Raw genomic sequence first — 16,287 nt, forward strand, 5'->3', positions numbered from 1 at the left:
TTACTGACGATAGTTGAACGTGACAACGTCATAAGAAAATACTGATGGAATGGTTTCATTTTTCAAAAGAAAGTTTTAATTTTATTCGTTTGATAGATATTTTGTATGGATATAGAGAAGGAGGTAAATGGAAATGTATTATTGTATAGCAGCTGTCCACGCGGACGCATCGCTCACTCAAGTAGGAGAGAGACAGATGTCGAACGCTGCCGAACGCGGTGCCTCTTTGTCGCTCGTTCCGCGCTCTCGCTTGCACTTCAAGCCTTAAATGGAACGCCTCAGAGCGAGGTAACGCCGCATGAGTCATGTTTTTTCGTGCGTGCAGCCGGCTCCATCAAATTATAAGACGTTGTCACGTCAAAAAAATAAAACATATTTAGAGCATTTATTCCGATACCTCTGTGGCATAACTTAACATTTTCTTCAATTATTTAATAGTCTTTAACGTTTTCACAAGAGGCTATTTTATTTGTTTTGAAGAAATTTGGGGTGTACATTCAAATAAATGTTTCCGAATTATGGATTATCGCAGTGTTTACAGATGAGTTATCTTGTTGGAAATTTCTATATTGATTATCGGTAATTTATTTTTTCTCTTCTTCTCGTCGCTTCTTCGTAGGGTTTGTCAGATCAAAGTCGTGCATATCGCGCAAATCAGAAATTTCAGTCTCGGGGCCGTCCTGGCCGTTTTATTCATTCAGTAATCGAAAAGTCCGTCCGGGGTGAATTCTTTTTTACTTTTGACGAAAACGGTCGGCAATCATCATTCGATTCATCTGATAAAAAATGTCGGATGCCATTGTAACTGAGCGAGTGGGAATCTTCTTTATTCTTCTCGTCAACCATTGAAATCGACGCGTTATATACGTACGCCTTTACGCATATTTCAGGAGGATGTTCGGCAAAAATTTTGCGACTTTCGTTGAATTATTCATTTTGACTGATGCTTTATCAGCAAAAGAATCGGTCGCATTGACATTTACAAGTGTTCGAAATGTCAATCGATCGTAATCAAATTGATTTTCGCTACGAGTATTATTAGGTGGTCAGGCTGTCAAGATAACAATGTATGTTAGATTTCAGATTGAGTCTATTAAATTCCTCAAATTCAATTTTCACGGAGAAGTTATTTATTGACTTTCTATATTTCTGCGAAAAAAAGAAAAGTGTTGGCCTGTGGTATCGTAAAAATTGCCCTTTTTTAAGATCATACGGTTATTTAATTGTATGCTATTAAGACACAAACGACCCTTATAAAATCGTTGTTTCTTCGAAACTTCTACGACGTACCAAAGCTAGTACTTAATTAATAATTTTATCTTTATTTATTTTGGTATGAGCTGACGTCTCAAAGGCCTACTCGGTTTAATTTCGAAAAGCTTCTCCAATATTAACAGTTTTCCGCTAAATCTTGTGATAATACCTTCTGGTGTGGCTATTTCAGTACGGTTTACTTTCTTGAATAATGTAAGTGCAGTGGTAGTTTATTTTTAAACATCGGCCAGGGTTAATCCCGACAAGATAGGGTTACCGTTTTGCTTCAATTATTCACAAACGTGCGGCTTACTATGCCTTATAATACGCCTAATGGCTAGTAAAAATGACGTCTACGAAAGCTTTATACTTCCCAAGGATTATACTATCTCTGTTGCTTACTTTTATTATTATTGTATGTGTTGCATATATAACGTTAACTAAGGGCTTTGGAAAAATTTGCATTGAAATTTGAGCTTTTTCGCGGATATATTACATAAAATGAGTTAGCAGCTCTGACAAAGCTTTATACTTTAGTTTCATATTATATCTACCTGTTGATGTTGAGTTATTCATAAGAAGCTATAACGTAATGAGTACATTTGATGCTACTCACTAGCATATATACTAACTGAAAACCGAACATCAGTATATTGTACTAGGCATATAGATACTAGTAGCAGTAGGTTTACTGATTGTTCTTTACATTCCTGTTGCGATGAAAAGAGAAGTGAAAGTCGGAAAGAGCCAAACCCGGACAGTAAGGCGGATGCGGAATAATAATTCCAACTTGCAGAGAACCTCTTCACTACATAGTATAAAACAAAGTCGCTTTCCCCGCTGTCTGTCCTTATGTATGCTTAAATATTTAAAACTACGCAACGGATTTTGTTGCGGTTTTTTTTAAAAGATAGAGTGATTCAAGAGGAAGGTTTATATGTATAATACATGCATAATATAGTAGGGAAACACTGATAATTTTAGAGGTTTCTAATGTGATGTAAATAAACACATTTTTTGCGCTTACATTGCAAACGCTGGCTGAACCCTACGGGATAGATCAAAATAATGTAGTACAATATAATACATCTTAAAAGGGTCTACAAAAAAGTCCGCGATGGTATATGTCTATCTCTTAGGGATAACCCTCAATAACCATTTTTATCCTTTACTTTTTATGAGAAATAATGACTTATTTATGAAGCGATTGTAGACAATACAGCATTAATTCTTATCCAATTAAATACCTTAAATACACTGTGCATTTAATATAGATCAATATGGCCCTTTACAGCATGTCATTTAAATGAATATTTTCGAAGATATTACAGATTTAAAATGCAGGGACATAGCGGTTGCGGCGGTACCGGCCGGGAGGCCAGTTTGTATTGTCTAAAGACATTCTGTAGTATATTTAGTATGTTCAGGGGGTATCTCTTGAAGATTTCCCCTTTTCGATAATAATCTAAACAAAACAAAAATATATTTAGTATCAGCATTGCTCCCGTGCGAAGCTGGGGCGGGTCACTAGTAATTCCGTAAAGTATTTCAGGGTGAGTCGCCAGTCGTTTTAAATAAAAACGATCACTTTCTTTCAATGTTCTTTGTAAGTCAATTGATTTTGATTCATTGTGTGAAATTTCAGTACTCCTATTCACGGTACTCTTACCCATGGTATCACTATCGTAAACCGATTATAAATAGCGAAAAGTATGTGTACGATTTACATTTTCTGTTGTTAAAAATTGAATTATTAGGCGCTGCTCCAACTGCGTTATTGACATGGTGCCAGTGCACGGCTCCATTTTAACGACTACTAAAAATGAACCTGTAAACGGACTTCATCATCGTAACATTGCAATTTTGTAGATGGATATCATAGACATCATACGCGACCAAGTGCAAATCGTTAGGTTCTATTGTTTCCATATTTGGTGTGTAAAGCCATTCAGCCATCCTACATAATACCTACATATGTATATGAGTAGTCTATTATTTGGTTAATTGTCTTTTTTATCTTTCAATAAGTATCTACCAAAATAACTTCCGTGGTACACTCTGTATAATAAAACCACTTAACACGTCTGAATGGAGTGAACATTCCAGACGATGAGAACTCACCCTTCTGAAATTTACATAAAATGGCAATAACACCGGGCCCGAAAACTACCTATCGCTCTATTACGCGACCTTCTTGTCCTGCCATTTTGAAATTAAACTGTACCCATAGTAGAATGGCTCAGTACATAATGCAAGGTTTTGTTTTAGATACAAAATTAACGAATTTAATTCAGACTATATTTAAATTAGGGTAAAAAAGGAATAAAGTAAAGACGAAAACTTCTTTGTAAAGTTTGTTTAACTAAAAGATACTTATACTTAATTATTACAAAACATTTTTGATAAACGGATACGTTGTGCTGCTGTGTGACAATAAATAACATATCGCTTCAAGTTAATTAAATTTGATACCTTTATTATCCCTAAATTGTATTATTGCATCTTCATTTATTATGTGGTTATTGACAAATTGAATAAATGTTGTTCAAGGTAAGTTTTTATGACTCTGCCGCTTTGTCCAATATATAAAAGGCATCAATTTTAACGAAGGTTTTACGAACATCACTACAAAGTAAGAAAGGATCTTTTCTAGGCTTGATATTGATTAAAAAATATTTTCAGGGTTTTTTGTGAGATTTAGATATTGTTTTGTCTTTTGGCAATCGGTAGGAACAAAATGTTACAACTATGTAATTAATTAATTCGGGATGTACGAAATGTACACCGAATTCGAAGTGATCAAAACTGCGAAGTGATAAATCGTAACTCGATAGTGTTGGAACGTTAAATTCATTAGGATTCGACGGCTCCTACAACAACCAACCAAACCTTTTAGTTCAGCAAACAGTCGACGAATAGATCCACAGTCCATTAGCAGACTTTCGCAGTGCTTTATTTTAATTAATCACCCTACGTACAACACACATACATACATACATGAATACATATATTCCCATTGACTATCTCACACTCTGACCTGATGAAGATTAAACTATTTTACAATCCTAACTGATATTACAAATTCGAATTATGAGTTTGTTTGTTTACTTGTTTATTACTATTTCACGCCTCAACTACTCAATCGATCAGTTACAAAGGGATCTATATTAAAAAAAAAAAAAAAAAAATGGTTCCCAAGGGATAGAACAATTAGTTTTATGAGGTTGTCGACGATCTATGACATGTATTTAGGGCATCAACGTGAGCGAAGCCGCGGATAAAACCTACTAGCGATGCAACGGAAGTGCCATAACGGAAACATAAGCGTAATGATTCTAAATTACATTTTAATGCAGTGGTCGTGTGCCCTTTTCGCGAATATTTTGTTACAAATTTTGCTTTTAGCACTTGAATTGTTAATATCAACAAAATAATACAAAATAGAAATTTCTACTTGTTTTATTGTTCCGATATATTGATTTTCAAAAAGATCAGTAATAAGATTTTGTTAAGTTCCGAAGAGCTTCTCTTATAAAAATGCGAAACCAGATGCGGAAGGGAATGCAAGAATGTATGCGGAACTTCCTTAATTGCGGAAGCGGAAGCAGAGGTCTGTTGCAACTCTAAAACTTGGTATACTTATGGGCAGTAAATTTTGTCGTCTGTTATTAATTTCTGAAAATTTTTATTACCGTAGTGCAAGCATACATTATAATTCATAATTGCATCAAACATTTGTGTATTCTATGTCCTCCTGAGCTTGTTATTATCAAATATTACTGTGAAAATTCATTTTAATTTTCTCCCACTATAAACTACCTCGAATTAATGACAACAGCAACAAATTTTTCCTTCATTAATTTGAGGTAGTTTACAGTGGAAGAAAATTAAAATGAATTATCACATTCATATTTGGTATCACTTACCCCTATTAAATGTCAAAGTGTTTCATATTTATAATATTAACTTGTTATAATCTTCATTAAATAAGTAAGCAAGTAAAATGCAGAGAAAGTAGTAACAAGTCAATGTACGACTATATATAACATAATATACATAAATACATGTGGTAGAAATGTTTTTTTTTTTAATATGATCTTATCATTTTGTAAAATTATTGACGCTTGTAATAAACATTTTGTATTTATAACAGCAATTTCCTTAGTTGTTTGCTGTTTAAAATCCTTATTGATATTCAGTAACTATGTTATCGAGACTTTTATTAACTTTTAAATGTGGAAGAAATATTGAGATCACATTTAATTAGGCTACCCAAAATAGGTAAATTATTTTGTATACAATACTAGACTAAGTATATCTTCTAGTGGTTAGACATCGGATTACTATCTGTCCTGTATAATATTTTTATTATTAAGCATTTTGTTTCTACATCAATAAGTTGTTCAGCTGTTTACTAATTAATTAAACATCTTCTGGATATTGAGTGACCCAAGTTTATCAGGCTTTTATTTATACAACTTAGAACTATGATTAAACGTTGCAGTAAACAAACACAGACACAGTGTTAATCGTATTGTTTAAAAAAATTTCCCCTCTAAAATAGTTTGTAACTATTCAAACTTGATAAGTAGGTACCTGTTCGAAATGTATTTCCGAAGCTGTTTAATGCTAGTGATATTTCGTATTTTAAATGCGTTTTGCAGTAAGATCTTGTGGAAATCCTGAACTTAGCAAAAGGTTGGTGCTAGTCTATCCACCCTGTATTGTAATTTAATACAGTGGAACTCGTTTATTATGACTCCGCCTATATCGACTAATTGCTTAATATGAAGTAATTGCAGTGTTAAGTTTGGTTTTCATATTAAATTCTCTATAGGAAAGTGTGGATATAATGACTCCGTTTAAAATGATATATCGTTTATTATGACTGATTCTCAAGAAATTATATCTGGCTATAGTGACCCAAATGATTAATAATAACATTTTCGCTCATTTTTTTGACCCTTCTTATGTATACTGATATTACAATCCATCCTTCTTTTTCTTTTTCTGTTAATAAATATATACAATTTGTAGTTTTTCTCCCTATTAAACTAAATAACCAACCATAATAAAAAGTTGTTTATTTTCTAAGACTATATTTTGTATGAGGCCCGCTTAGTACTACGTGTCTGTCATTTCCCTCCGATGTCATTATAAGCGGATTATACTGTATTTTTAATAATCTCTGATCGATGTTGTGTGACCTAAGGTTATCGAGTTAATACACTTGTACCTAATACAAATACAGATTAGCAAGAATCTAGCGTTAATCACATTGTTTAATAAAAACAAGTTTCCTTTTAAAATGGTCTGTAGCTGTTGAAACTGATTACTTTGTTCAAAATGTATTTTCGAATCTGTTTAGTGCTAGTAACAATATTTCTCCGTTTATGTGTGTTTTGTGACAAAGTATCGTTTAAAAACGTCCCTGTGAAAGCTACAAACGTAGCAAAAGGTCGGCTAGAAATCGGCCCGGTGACTGGCAGTTTGGATCCTTCCAATGGTCTTGCAGATGCAAACGAAATAACAGTAAGGGATCAAAAAATCCCTATTTTATACAAAGGAGCTGTAAAAGACCTACCTCGGCTGTATGATTTGGAACTAATTTACAGTGAGATACAAGAGATCGAACCAGGTGCTTTTGAAAACGTCCCAAGACTTTTAGAACTCAAGCTGAACGGCAATAAAATTTCAAAGATACAAGGAGGTATTTTGAATAATCTTAATATCAAGAGGTTGGACTTGTCGTTTAACGAAATAAATGCCATTGAACCGAATGCTTTTAACGACCTTCCAAACTTGAGAGTTTTGTTACTTGATAATAATTTAATCAGAGAATGGAATCCCAATTGGTTTGAGAATACTCCAAACTTATTAATGATCCATTTTTCTAAGAATTTATTGGAAACTTTACCTGCGCACGCTTTTAAAAATGTGAAAGGAACCGAAAATGTAAAGGATGGGTGGTTACCATTAGAAAACTATTTCGACTTTTCGGAAAACAAAATCCAAACCATCGATCCCAAAGCTTTCGAAGATATTAAGCAGTTAGATATCTTGGATTTACGTAGAAATTTAATTTCTGAGTTACAACCCGGAGTGTTTTCAAACTTGGAAAAAGTTAATTCCATTTGGCTCTTGGACAACAAAATCACTTGCGTTTCTGACGAATTTTTGGACAGCTTGCCGCATGGTCATGGAATTGCCAGGCGCGCATATAAGTTCGACGCAAACCCTTGGAACTGTACATGTTTGGAAAAAGTGCAAACTTGGTCAAAAGAAAAGGGCTCGAAAATGGCAACACTACAATCTTCCATAAAGTGTGTTATCGAGAAAGTTAAAGATATCAAGTAATAAACCACGAAATGACTCTCTACTCTTACTTACTTATGATAAGCTTTAGTTAACCTTTTATGAAAATTACTGAATTCCAGTGACTCTATTTGCATCTTGGAATGAAGAAGAATCAATGGTGCCTAATACTTTTATCTAATCATATGAAATATAAGAATATTTCGCAGTTATTATTGCTAACATTTTAGTTTTTAAAATTCTAGAATTGTCTGTTGCTCTCGAGTTATCTCTCTATTAATATTTTTTTATTGTTTACACTAATTAATGTTATTATTATGGATTTATGAAGTACATATTGTTAAAATTAAAAAGCTATTACAGATAAACTCTTTCTATTGTTTTAAGCATTTAAATTGATTTACTCCATAATTTTTAGATAGCTGATCAAGATTCCTTTATGAAAATGTATCAAAAATCGAACTGGAAAGGCGAACAGTACGTGNATATATTTATTATTTTTAAAGATTTATGTCATCTTTTAAACAGTTAAATTCATAATACCTACTAATGAAAGCTAATGCATCAACCAAGTTTCTCAAGTAGAATTCAAGCATGCATACGTGAAGAAAATCTCAAGGAATCAAAGCTTTTTCTTTCACAAAAATTGTTGAAGGATATTTTTGGTTTTTTCGTTATTTTGCTCTAAATAGAAAGTCGTAGGAGTTTCTCTTTAATTGCAGTGAGATTAACACAAGTTTGAGGATGTTCCTAAAATTACGCTTTTCCAATATAGACAAAATTAGACATTTTTTAATTCATTATTCGAAAGAAAAAATAAAATGAACTTTCAAATTAATCTTCTTCATAAACACTGGTAGATTTCAGGACAATTGCCCTCAAATCCTTGAAAAAATATTAATTAAAACTTGAATTTAATGAATGAATCTTTGAGATTATGTACATATATATTTTAAATTAAATCAAAACCTATTTAATCGCCGATCATCTAGATAATCGATTACTAAAAGGGATTTAAATTATTTACGATCCGATAACAGTAATAATAACCCTTAATATTTTTACCATACACATTAATGACTGGCGTCATAAACCCCAAACAACTTTTATGGATTTTGATGCAATTTTACAATCACATGAGGTATTGTGTCGGAATAGTCCTAAGTATAATGAGGTATGATGATTTTCCTTTTTTCTACATAATTTTTAAGGGAGCCGACCCCTTACATAATTATTACATAACAATTTTTTATATGTTTGCTAAAGAAAGATAGCACGTGTAGAGTAATAGTATACGTTTGATCAATTGTTTCAGAGTTTAACAAACCGTTTTAACGTTTTGCACACGTAAAACAGACGGTGGTACGAAAGCGAACTAGTGACGTGCTTCGTATTGTTTCTGATTGTGAGTTAATACCATTTTACAATCACAATAGAGGAGTAGAAACTTATTGCTTTTGCTTCGTGTTGTTTCGCGTTCGTGTATTACCTACCCTTATTTTCCGAAGGCAACAGACAAAATACTGCGCTGAACTTTTACAGGATTATTTACAGCACTCCGGGGTTCGTGCACGCGTTCAGTAATTGCTCCTAGAAGCAAACGAATGTTTGTTAACTACAGAAAGTTTCAAATAAATAAAATGTGTTTCGTAAATAACAAAAATCGTACAAATGTATAATACTAAACTCTAATAGAATAATTTAGATTACAGGTGTTTTTTCGTCAAAAAATTGTTTGGCAGGATAACTCGATAAAGTCTCACATCCTAACTCATATTATAAATATGAATGTGGACCGTGGCGCAGTACGGGTGCGAAACATAGACGGTGGGCGCAGTGGAAAAGAAAAGGTTAGAAGCGTTCGAAATGTGGTGTTACCGGTGAATGATGAGGATACCGTGGCTAGAGAAGGTTAGAAATGAAGAGGTATTAGAAAGAATAGGAGAACAGTGGACTCTATGTAAGTCAATAAGAAATAGGCGAGTTAGGTTGGTAGAACACCTTCTAAGGCATGAAGGTCTAATAAAAGACATATTAGAAGCAGAAACAGGAGTTAAGAGGAGTAGAGGTAGATCTAGATTAGATTACTGTTCGCAAATAGTTAAGGATGTGGGCTGTTCTAGTTTTTGGGAAATGCGAAGATTAGCTCAGGGTAGGAAAGAGTGGAGGTACATGTCCAACCAGTGTTAGGACTGACGTTCTTATGATATGAAATTTTGTATATATATTAACAGGGGTACAGAAAAAAACATAGGGTACCTTTCTTTTCATCTAGATAAAGAAGCACAGTATTTACTGTCAATTTACGCAAAGTATATGTTTAACATACAAAATTAGATTTTTAGTTTTATCTTGATGATCCTATTGAGAACTTAAGAAGAAGTTTATCAAATTATTTAATTTTGGAGGATCTTGGAGACGTATTTAAGGCATCAACGCGAGTGAAGCCGCAGATAATACCTAGTACGTATTTCTTTAATTGCAAATAGCAATTTTTAAAAGTTAAGTAATTTTTCAATTGTAACTACATTTTGTAAATTCATGCTAATATCACAAAGAAGTCAAGTTGGTATGTTTGGATGTAGGAGATAATCTCCGAAGCTATTTATCCAATTTCAAAAATTCTTTCATTACTATTTAGAATGGACCTTCAGGGTAGAGTTAGACTATTATTATTATTATTGTAGTGATTTACGTGTAGGCCAAGTTTTAAATTTAAGTCGAAGGCAAATAGCCCGCGGATATTTCGCCTACAGTACGAAAATTTGAATTAAAACCACTTGTTTTCCTCTTAATCCATAAATTATTCAAACTTCCATTGGCTCTTTGCCCAATCTGAACAAAGGCATATACGTATATTTGAAAAGAGAACCATGTTAAATATTTGATCCATGTTACAAAGCGACAGATATTTTTTATATTCGATAAAAAAGAAATCAATTACCGTTTCATTCATTTTTATGCCAAGTTCTCGTTAGTTATTTAGTTGGTTCTTCCCCTCGGTTTCGCTTGGGTTAATGTCCTAAATACGTGCCAAAGATCATGGAAAATACAATAATTTGTACAGGATCATCAACATAAAACTAAAGTTTCTAATTTTCTAGGTTAAACATATACTTCGCGCAAAATGACAGTAAATGCTGTTCTCCATTATCGAGATGAAATGAAAATTTTCTACCCCCCGGGAACAGCATTCTTTTTCTGGATAAAAGGTACTCCTTGTCCTTTTATATAGGTACTCCTGACAATGTGTGCACAAAATATCATGATGGTTGTTTGGTAATATCGTAATATGGTTATAAACAAACTCATATTCGCGTTTGTATTACTAAGTTATTAGGATAAGGGAAAGTGTATTATATAAAATTATTAGGTATCTACTCTGATATTAAGGTGAGTGTCGGGACAAATTGGTAAAGGCTTTCAAGCCAAGTTGATGAACTAATGCAACTCTGGTTCATCATCATCATCATCATAAGGTCATCAGTCCTAAGACTGGTTGGACACGTACCTCCACTCTTTCCTATCCTGAGCTAAACAACCCACATCCTTAACTATTTGCGAACAGTAATCTAACCTAGGTCTACCTCTACCCCTCCCGATTCTGCCTCTAATATGTCTCTGACTAGACCTTCATGCCTAAGAAGGTGTCCTACCAACCTATCTCGCCTATTTTTTATTGACTTCCATAAAGTCCTCTGTTCTCCTATTCTTTCCAATACCTCTTCATTTCTAACCTTCTCTATCCACGGTATCCTCATCATTCGCCTGTAACACCACATTTCGAACGCTTCTAACCTTTTCTTTTCTGCGGCGCCCACTGTCCATGTTTCGCACCCGTACAACGCCGTGCTCCAAACATACACCTATAACAACCTTTTTCGAATTTCTAAATTAACCGTTCGCGAGCATAGAAGTGACTTCTTTTTATTAAAGGCGACACGACCCTGCGCTATCCTCATCTGCTTTATATCCCTACTACTCCTTCCATCCTCACTTATCTGACTTCCTAGGTATCTAATATCAGCCACTTCTTCTAATTTTTCGTCTCCTATCTTTATATTCGATTACGATGTGAAAAATCTTGCACAAAACATGGTAAAAAGTTAATTGTACCACTGAAAATATGATTTGGTATAAAACTATAATTAGCAGCGAAACAAAACAGACCCTAAAAATTAAAAATCCAAACCAAAATGACGAAGTTTAACCATTGTTAAAATTAGATTATTAACCTAAATTCATTGACAATTGTTAAATAATTTCTTCTGTAATTTTTGTGTTACTATAGTGCTTAAGTATATACCTACAATAACTATGGGCTCTACACGTTATAAAGCATCTAGTACTTTATGTTTATGTCAAAACATTATATTCTTATAAATTATACATACAATACACATCCCTGTGGAAGTGGCAAATACCTACAAAAGATGAAAAACAAGTGTACTTACAACTTAAAACTTAAGCTGTCGATAAACTGATTGTATAGTATCCATTGAACACTTAAAATCGTCAAAATTAGTAGTTTCATCACTAGATTAAATTAAAAGTCTGCACGTATTATTGATGAAATTATTGTAAAGAACACAACAGTGTTAAACCTTATAAAGTTACTAAACGACACCACACATAAAACCGAAAACACGGCAACGTTTATGAATATGTAATAAAAGTTAAAACGCTTACTTATGTCGGGAATATTATCGAAGGACGCTTTGATAAGTTAGAACAAACAGAGCACAATCGAGAGGATATGTTTAAACGATCCAAAGCTCGTCGATCACGAGTGGTGGTGTTAGCGATCTCTTGTGGAAAATTGAAACAACAAATCAGAGAGACAATAAAATAACTGTAAATTGTGCTAAACATTGACGAGTTACCAGTGTCGTACCTAGCTAATATGAAAAGGACGACAGGAAAATAATAGGAGAATCAATGAAAAATAATTCAAATTAAAATTGTGATACTTGTATATATTTTGACGAATTTCGTGGTGAAATGACGCTATTTTAAAAAGAGAACCGAACCCGTCAATGGCTAGAAGTCCAACAGTTAATTAGCGACTAATCATGAACCCTATTCAAGCTGTCTTTAGGCTTTTCCTAACCGATTTTAAAATTTTTACGAATGAATTTTCAATTTAACATGTTAAACTACCCCGAGATAAAAATGTTCAGTCTCTCAGAGTCTCTGAAAGCGAGACTCGAGTCTCCATCTCTCATTGAGTCTCTCTGGTGTCGCTGAGAGAGACTGTCGAGAGACTGGTTAAAAAGCTGTTAAGCGTCTGTGGACGAGAGACTCTTAGTCGCTCATAGAGAGATCCTCATTTCATATTCAGTCTCTGGACGAGAGACTCGAATCTCTGAATGAGAGACTCGAATCTCTCAATAAGTGGTGTCTCGATAGATATGGTTAAAATTTTCTAAGTTCAACATATTTCAGAGATCCCAGTCTTTCTACGAGAGACTTGAGTCTCTCAATTTTTCAGTTTTATTCATTCAGTCTCTCCGTGAGAGACTCGAATCTCTGAATTAACAATTTTATCGTTCGAGTCTCTCATACAGAGACTGTGAGAGATCCATTAAACCCCTAAGCAATAACTCAGAGACTGTGAGTGACGCTCTCAGAGACGCTGAAAGACTCCGAGAGACTGGAGAGAGACTGAAAATTTTTGTCTAGGGTATTTAATTTTATTGGAAACGAATGTCCTGAAACAATTCCTCTATATGATCTACTTTTCTGAAAGTTAAAAAAATTCGACATTTTCCATATGCATTCCACTATAAATAATTTCCTTTGCTTCAAATAAATTTGTAACTTCGGTATAAACGACGGTTAGAGAGTTACTTTTACTATTGTGTAAAACTCGCCCATGCTACCGGTAATTGATCAACACATACACATGTACAAATGCATAATAGAGATGGGCATAGAAAATTTGCACATCTTTGTAGTCCCTTTGAAGTGGATCCACGTTCGTCTCCACACGAGAATAAAATTGTGAAAATGCGAAAACACTCCGCTCGAAAATTGACCTTTTTTTGTAATGGGAGCGCTTTTAAAATGTACTCGTGTATAGTCAAAGGTTTGAGGGAGAGAGAGAGAGAGGCTCGGGGCCATTTGTGTTTTACTTACGCTTGTTTCGTATTTTATTCATGTAAAACTTGGGTTCGCGTCTGAATAGCAAGCAACCAAAGCAAGCAACGGTTCCGTGAATTTGATCTTTATATGCACAACAGAAACTAATGATCTTCGTTGTGCCATACAAGCATTTGCTTTCAGATTTTCTTCTTGAAAGTCACGTCTCCGTTCGTTTACGACTCGAACTCTATCCGTAATTTTTCAAAACAGGATGCTACAAACCGACGCCTGCGACGTCCATCATGCACCTACCCCTCTTAAATAATATGTCAGTTGAAAAATTAATAATATGTTATTTCCATAATGATTTTCATGGCATTATTGAACCAATAAGATTTTATTTGTGTTGTTATTTTGAAGGTGTAACAGATAAACATTTAAAAGCGTTTTGTTGCTTTAAATCTTTATTTAAATAATCAATGATAATTGGACCTTTTGATAATGCGCATGTCGCACTTTTTTAAGGGATTCTAGTTAAACAAACTCGTCAATGGTCCATGGTACGATTCCAGGAGAGGGTTAAATGTATTTTCATATTAATATTAATATTTAACCACTATTAAAAGTTTCTTAAAGTATTTCATATGATATTAATACATGTACATTAGTTCGATGAATGTGTGACATAAAAAGTACGTTTCGTCGTTGTTGTTGCTGTCACCTCTCGTGGCATAGTGGTTAGAGCAAAGGTGCACAAAGCCAATGGTCCCGGGTTCGATTCCCGGCGAGCGTGTGACAGCCGCGACAATTTTTTCTCGCTAATTTGAAGTTATTTGTAGTGGATAGAACTTAAAAAAATTAATTTTCTCATTAATATTAAACATTCACAACTGAATTGAAGGCTTTGAGGGGTTTAAGGGAATTTAAGCATAAATACTTAGTCAAAGGTTATAGTACCTTTGTCGATAATATATGTAGGCACAACAAGTAATTTTGTGCTTGCCCGAACACAAGCAAAATCCTCGTCAATAAATAATTAAACGAAAAGGATCGACGGGGAAATATCATGTGGGTGTATATACGCACTTGTTGCTCATTAATTTGAAGTTAGTCTTAGATAACCACAAGGTTGAGAGGTAAGGCGTTGTCTTGTGTTGGATTGAATTACAAAATCACATGTTTTTTAAGGTTCTGTACGTTGAAATGTGCTTGAAGAATTGTATCGTTTTCAGTTATCCTGCTGCGATGAAGTTAGTTTAGGATAACCACAAGGTTGAGAGGTAAGGCGTTGTCTTGTGTTGGATTGAATTACAAAATCACATGTTTTTTAAGGTTCTGTACGTTGAAATGTGCTTGAAGAATTGTATCGTTTTCAGTTATCCTGCTGCGATGAAGTTAGTTTAGGATAACCACAAGGTTGAGAGGTAAGGCGTTGTCTTGTGTTGGATTGAATTACAAAATCACATGTTTTTTAAGGTTCTGTACGTTGAAATGTGCTTGAAGAATTGTATCGTTTTCAGTTATCCTGCTGCGATGAAGTTAGTTTAGGATAACCACAAGGTTGAGAGGTAAGGCGTTGTCTTGTGTTGGATTGAATTACAAAATCACATGTTTTTTAAGGTTCTGTACGTTGAAATGTGCTTGAAGAATTGTATCGTTTTCAGTTATCCTGCTGCGATGAAGTTAGTTTAGGATAACCACAAGGTTGAGAGGTAAGGCGTTGTCTTGTGTTGGATTGAATTACAAAATCACATGTTTTTTAAGGTTCTGTACGTTGAAATGTGCTTGAAGAATTGTATCGTTTTCAGTTATCCTGCTGCGATGATACCTATAACGAGGACGCGTCCCTTTCTGTATATCTGTATCCAGTCTCGTTACCAGTTAGTTTAAGTTGTACGTAACAATAAATCGAAAACTTGTTTTTATTGATTGCCTCATATTCTTCTTCGTTCCAACTGGCTCTTCCAGTTGGCAGCCCTTTGTTCACTGTGCATTACGTGCTCCTTAGAAAATGAACTAGGAGAGGGAAGGACATACGTTATGAAAGAATACTTCCTTTCGCAGGGAAAGTTGGCAAATATTTGAAAGCCATTACAGGAATGCGCCTCGCCGAAGAATTCGACCAGAGTCACTCCCTACTCTAGAGAAAATTTATTATTTATTATCGTCATTTTGGTCACGTACTTTCGTCGAACACCAAGGTACACGGGTATTATATACAATATGAGACAATTACACGGAAACGGTGTTGAAAATATCGAAACTGAAACCGGAAAACTTATTTATTAAAGCTACATTTCTTTTGCAGCGTGTAGAGTAAAATTTTACTATCAGAGAAAAGCTGCATGCGCACAACTAATACTTAGTATAAAGTACCAGCAAAATGAGAAGTATTACTCTGATCTTAATGATGGCGGTTATTTATTCTTAATTAATTATATTATTAGTTTTCATACTGCATATATCGATAAATAAATATGTAAATTAAAATATATCTTGTAATAAATTACTAACCGAGTGATTGATTCGTTCATTGGGGGTTTCAAACAAGCTAAGAGGTAGAAAAGAATAATTACGTTGAAGGGCTTTAATGGTTTGTTCTGTCTTAGAATTATTTTGAAAAACCCAAAAAGG

The 16,287-nt window shown here is 34.0% G+C and overlaps 1 protein-coding gene and 2 long non-coding RNA genes across 5 annotated transcripts in view; 2 read left to right on the forward strand and 1 right to left on the reverse strand.

The window, feature by feature from the left end:
- The window catches only part of LOC108734549, a 38,892-nt gene extending 26,174 nt beyond the window's left edge, over positions 1-12,718 (reverse strand). Inside the window, exon 1 of one of the 2 annotated variants that reach the window (XR_003232427.1) lies at positions 12,024-12,718. This is a non-coding gene — a long non-coding RNA (uncharacterized LOC108734549). Of the gene's footprint in view, positions 1-9,062; positions 9,144-12,023 lie in introns of those variants that run through there. The other variant, XR_003232428.1, reaches the window with a different exon arrangement.
- On the forward strand, positions 6,543-7,891 carry LOC108734384 (slit homolog 3 protein-like). Its single transcript, XM_018465969.2, has one exon. It carries the CDS (start codon positions 6,601-6,603, stop codon positions 7,609-7,611), a length of 1,011 nt encoding a protein of 336 aa, XP_018321471.1. The 5' UTR covers positions 6,543-6,600; the 3' UTR covers positions 7,612-7,891.
- Positions 12,719-13,113: 395 nt separating the features above from the next.
- On the forward strand, positions 13,114-16,037 carry LOC112906577. 2 transcript variants are annotated; one of them, XR_003232430.1, is made up of 4 exons: positions 13,114-14,789; positions 14,842-14,933; positions 14,986-15,365; positions 15,418-16,037. It is a non-coding gene; the product is annotated as an uncharacterized LOC112906577 (long non-coding RNA). The 2 variants fall into 2 exon arrangements; XR_003232429.1 differs by having other exon boundaries at positions 14,842-15,365.
- The last annotated feature ends 250 nt before the right edge of the window (positions 16,038-16,287 follow it).

The sequence above is a fragment of the Agrilus planipennis genome, unplaced genomic scaffold (genome assembly GCF_000699045.2).
Source record: "Agrilus planipennis isolate EAB-ADULT unplaced genomic scaffold, Apla_2.0 scaffold2, whole genome shotgun sequence".
In the NCBI taxonomy this organism is placed as follows: Eukaryota; Metazoa; Arthropoda; class Insecta; order Coleoptera; family Buprestidae; genus Agrilus; species Agrilus planipennis.

Bases quoted from the DNA above. Each gene is read 5' to 3' on its own strand.
- LOC108734384 (XM_018465969.2), top strand. From the start codon at position 6,601: ATGTATTTTCGAATCTGTTTAGTGCTAGTAACAATATTTCTCCGTTTA.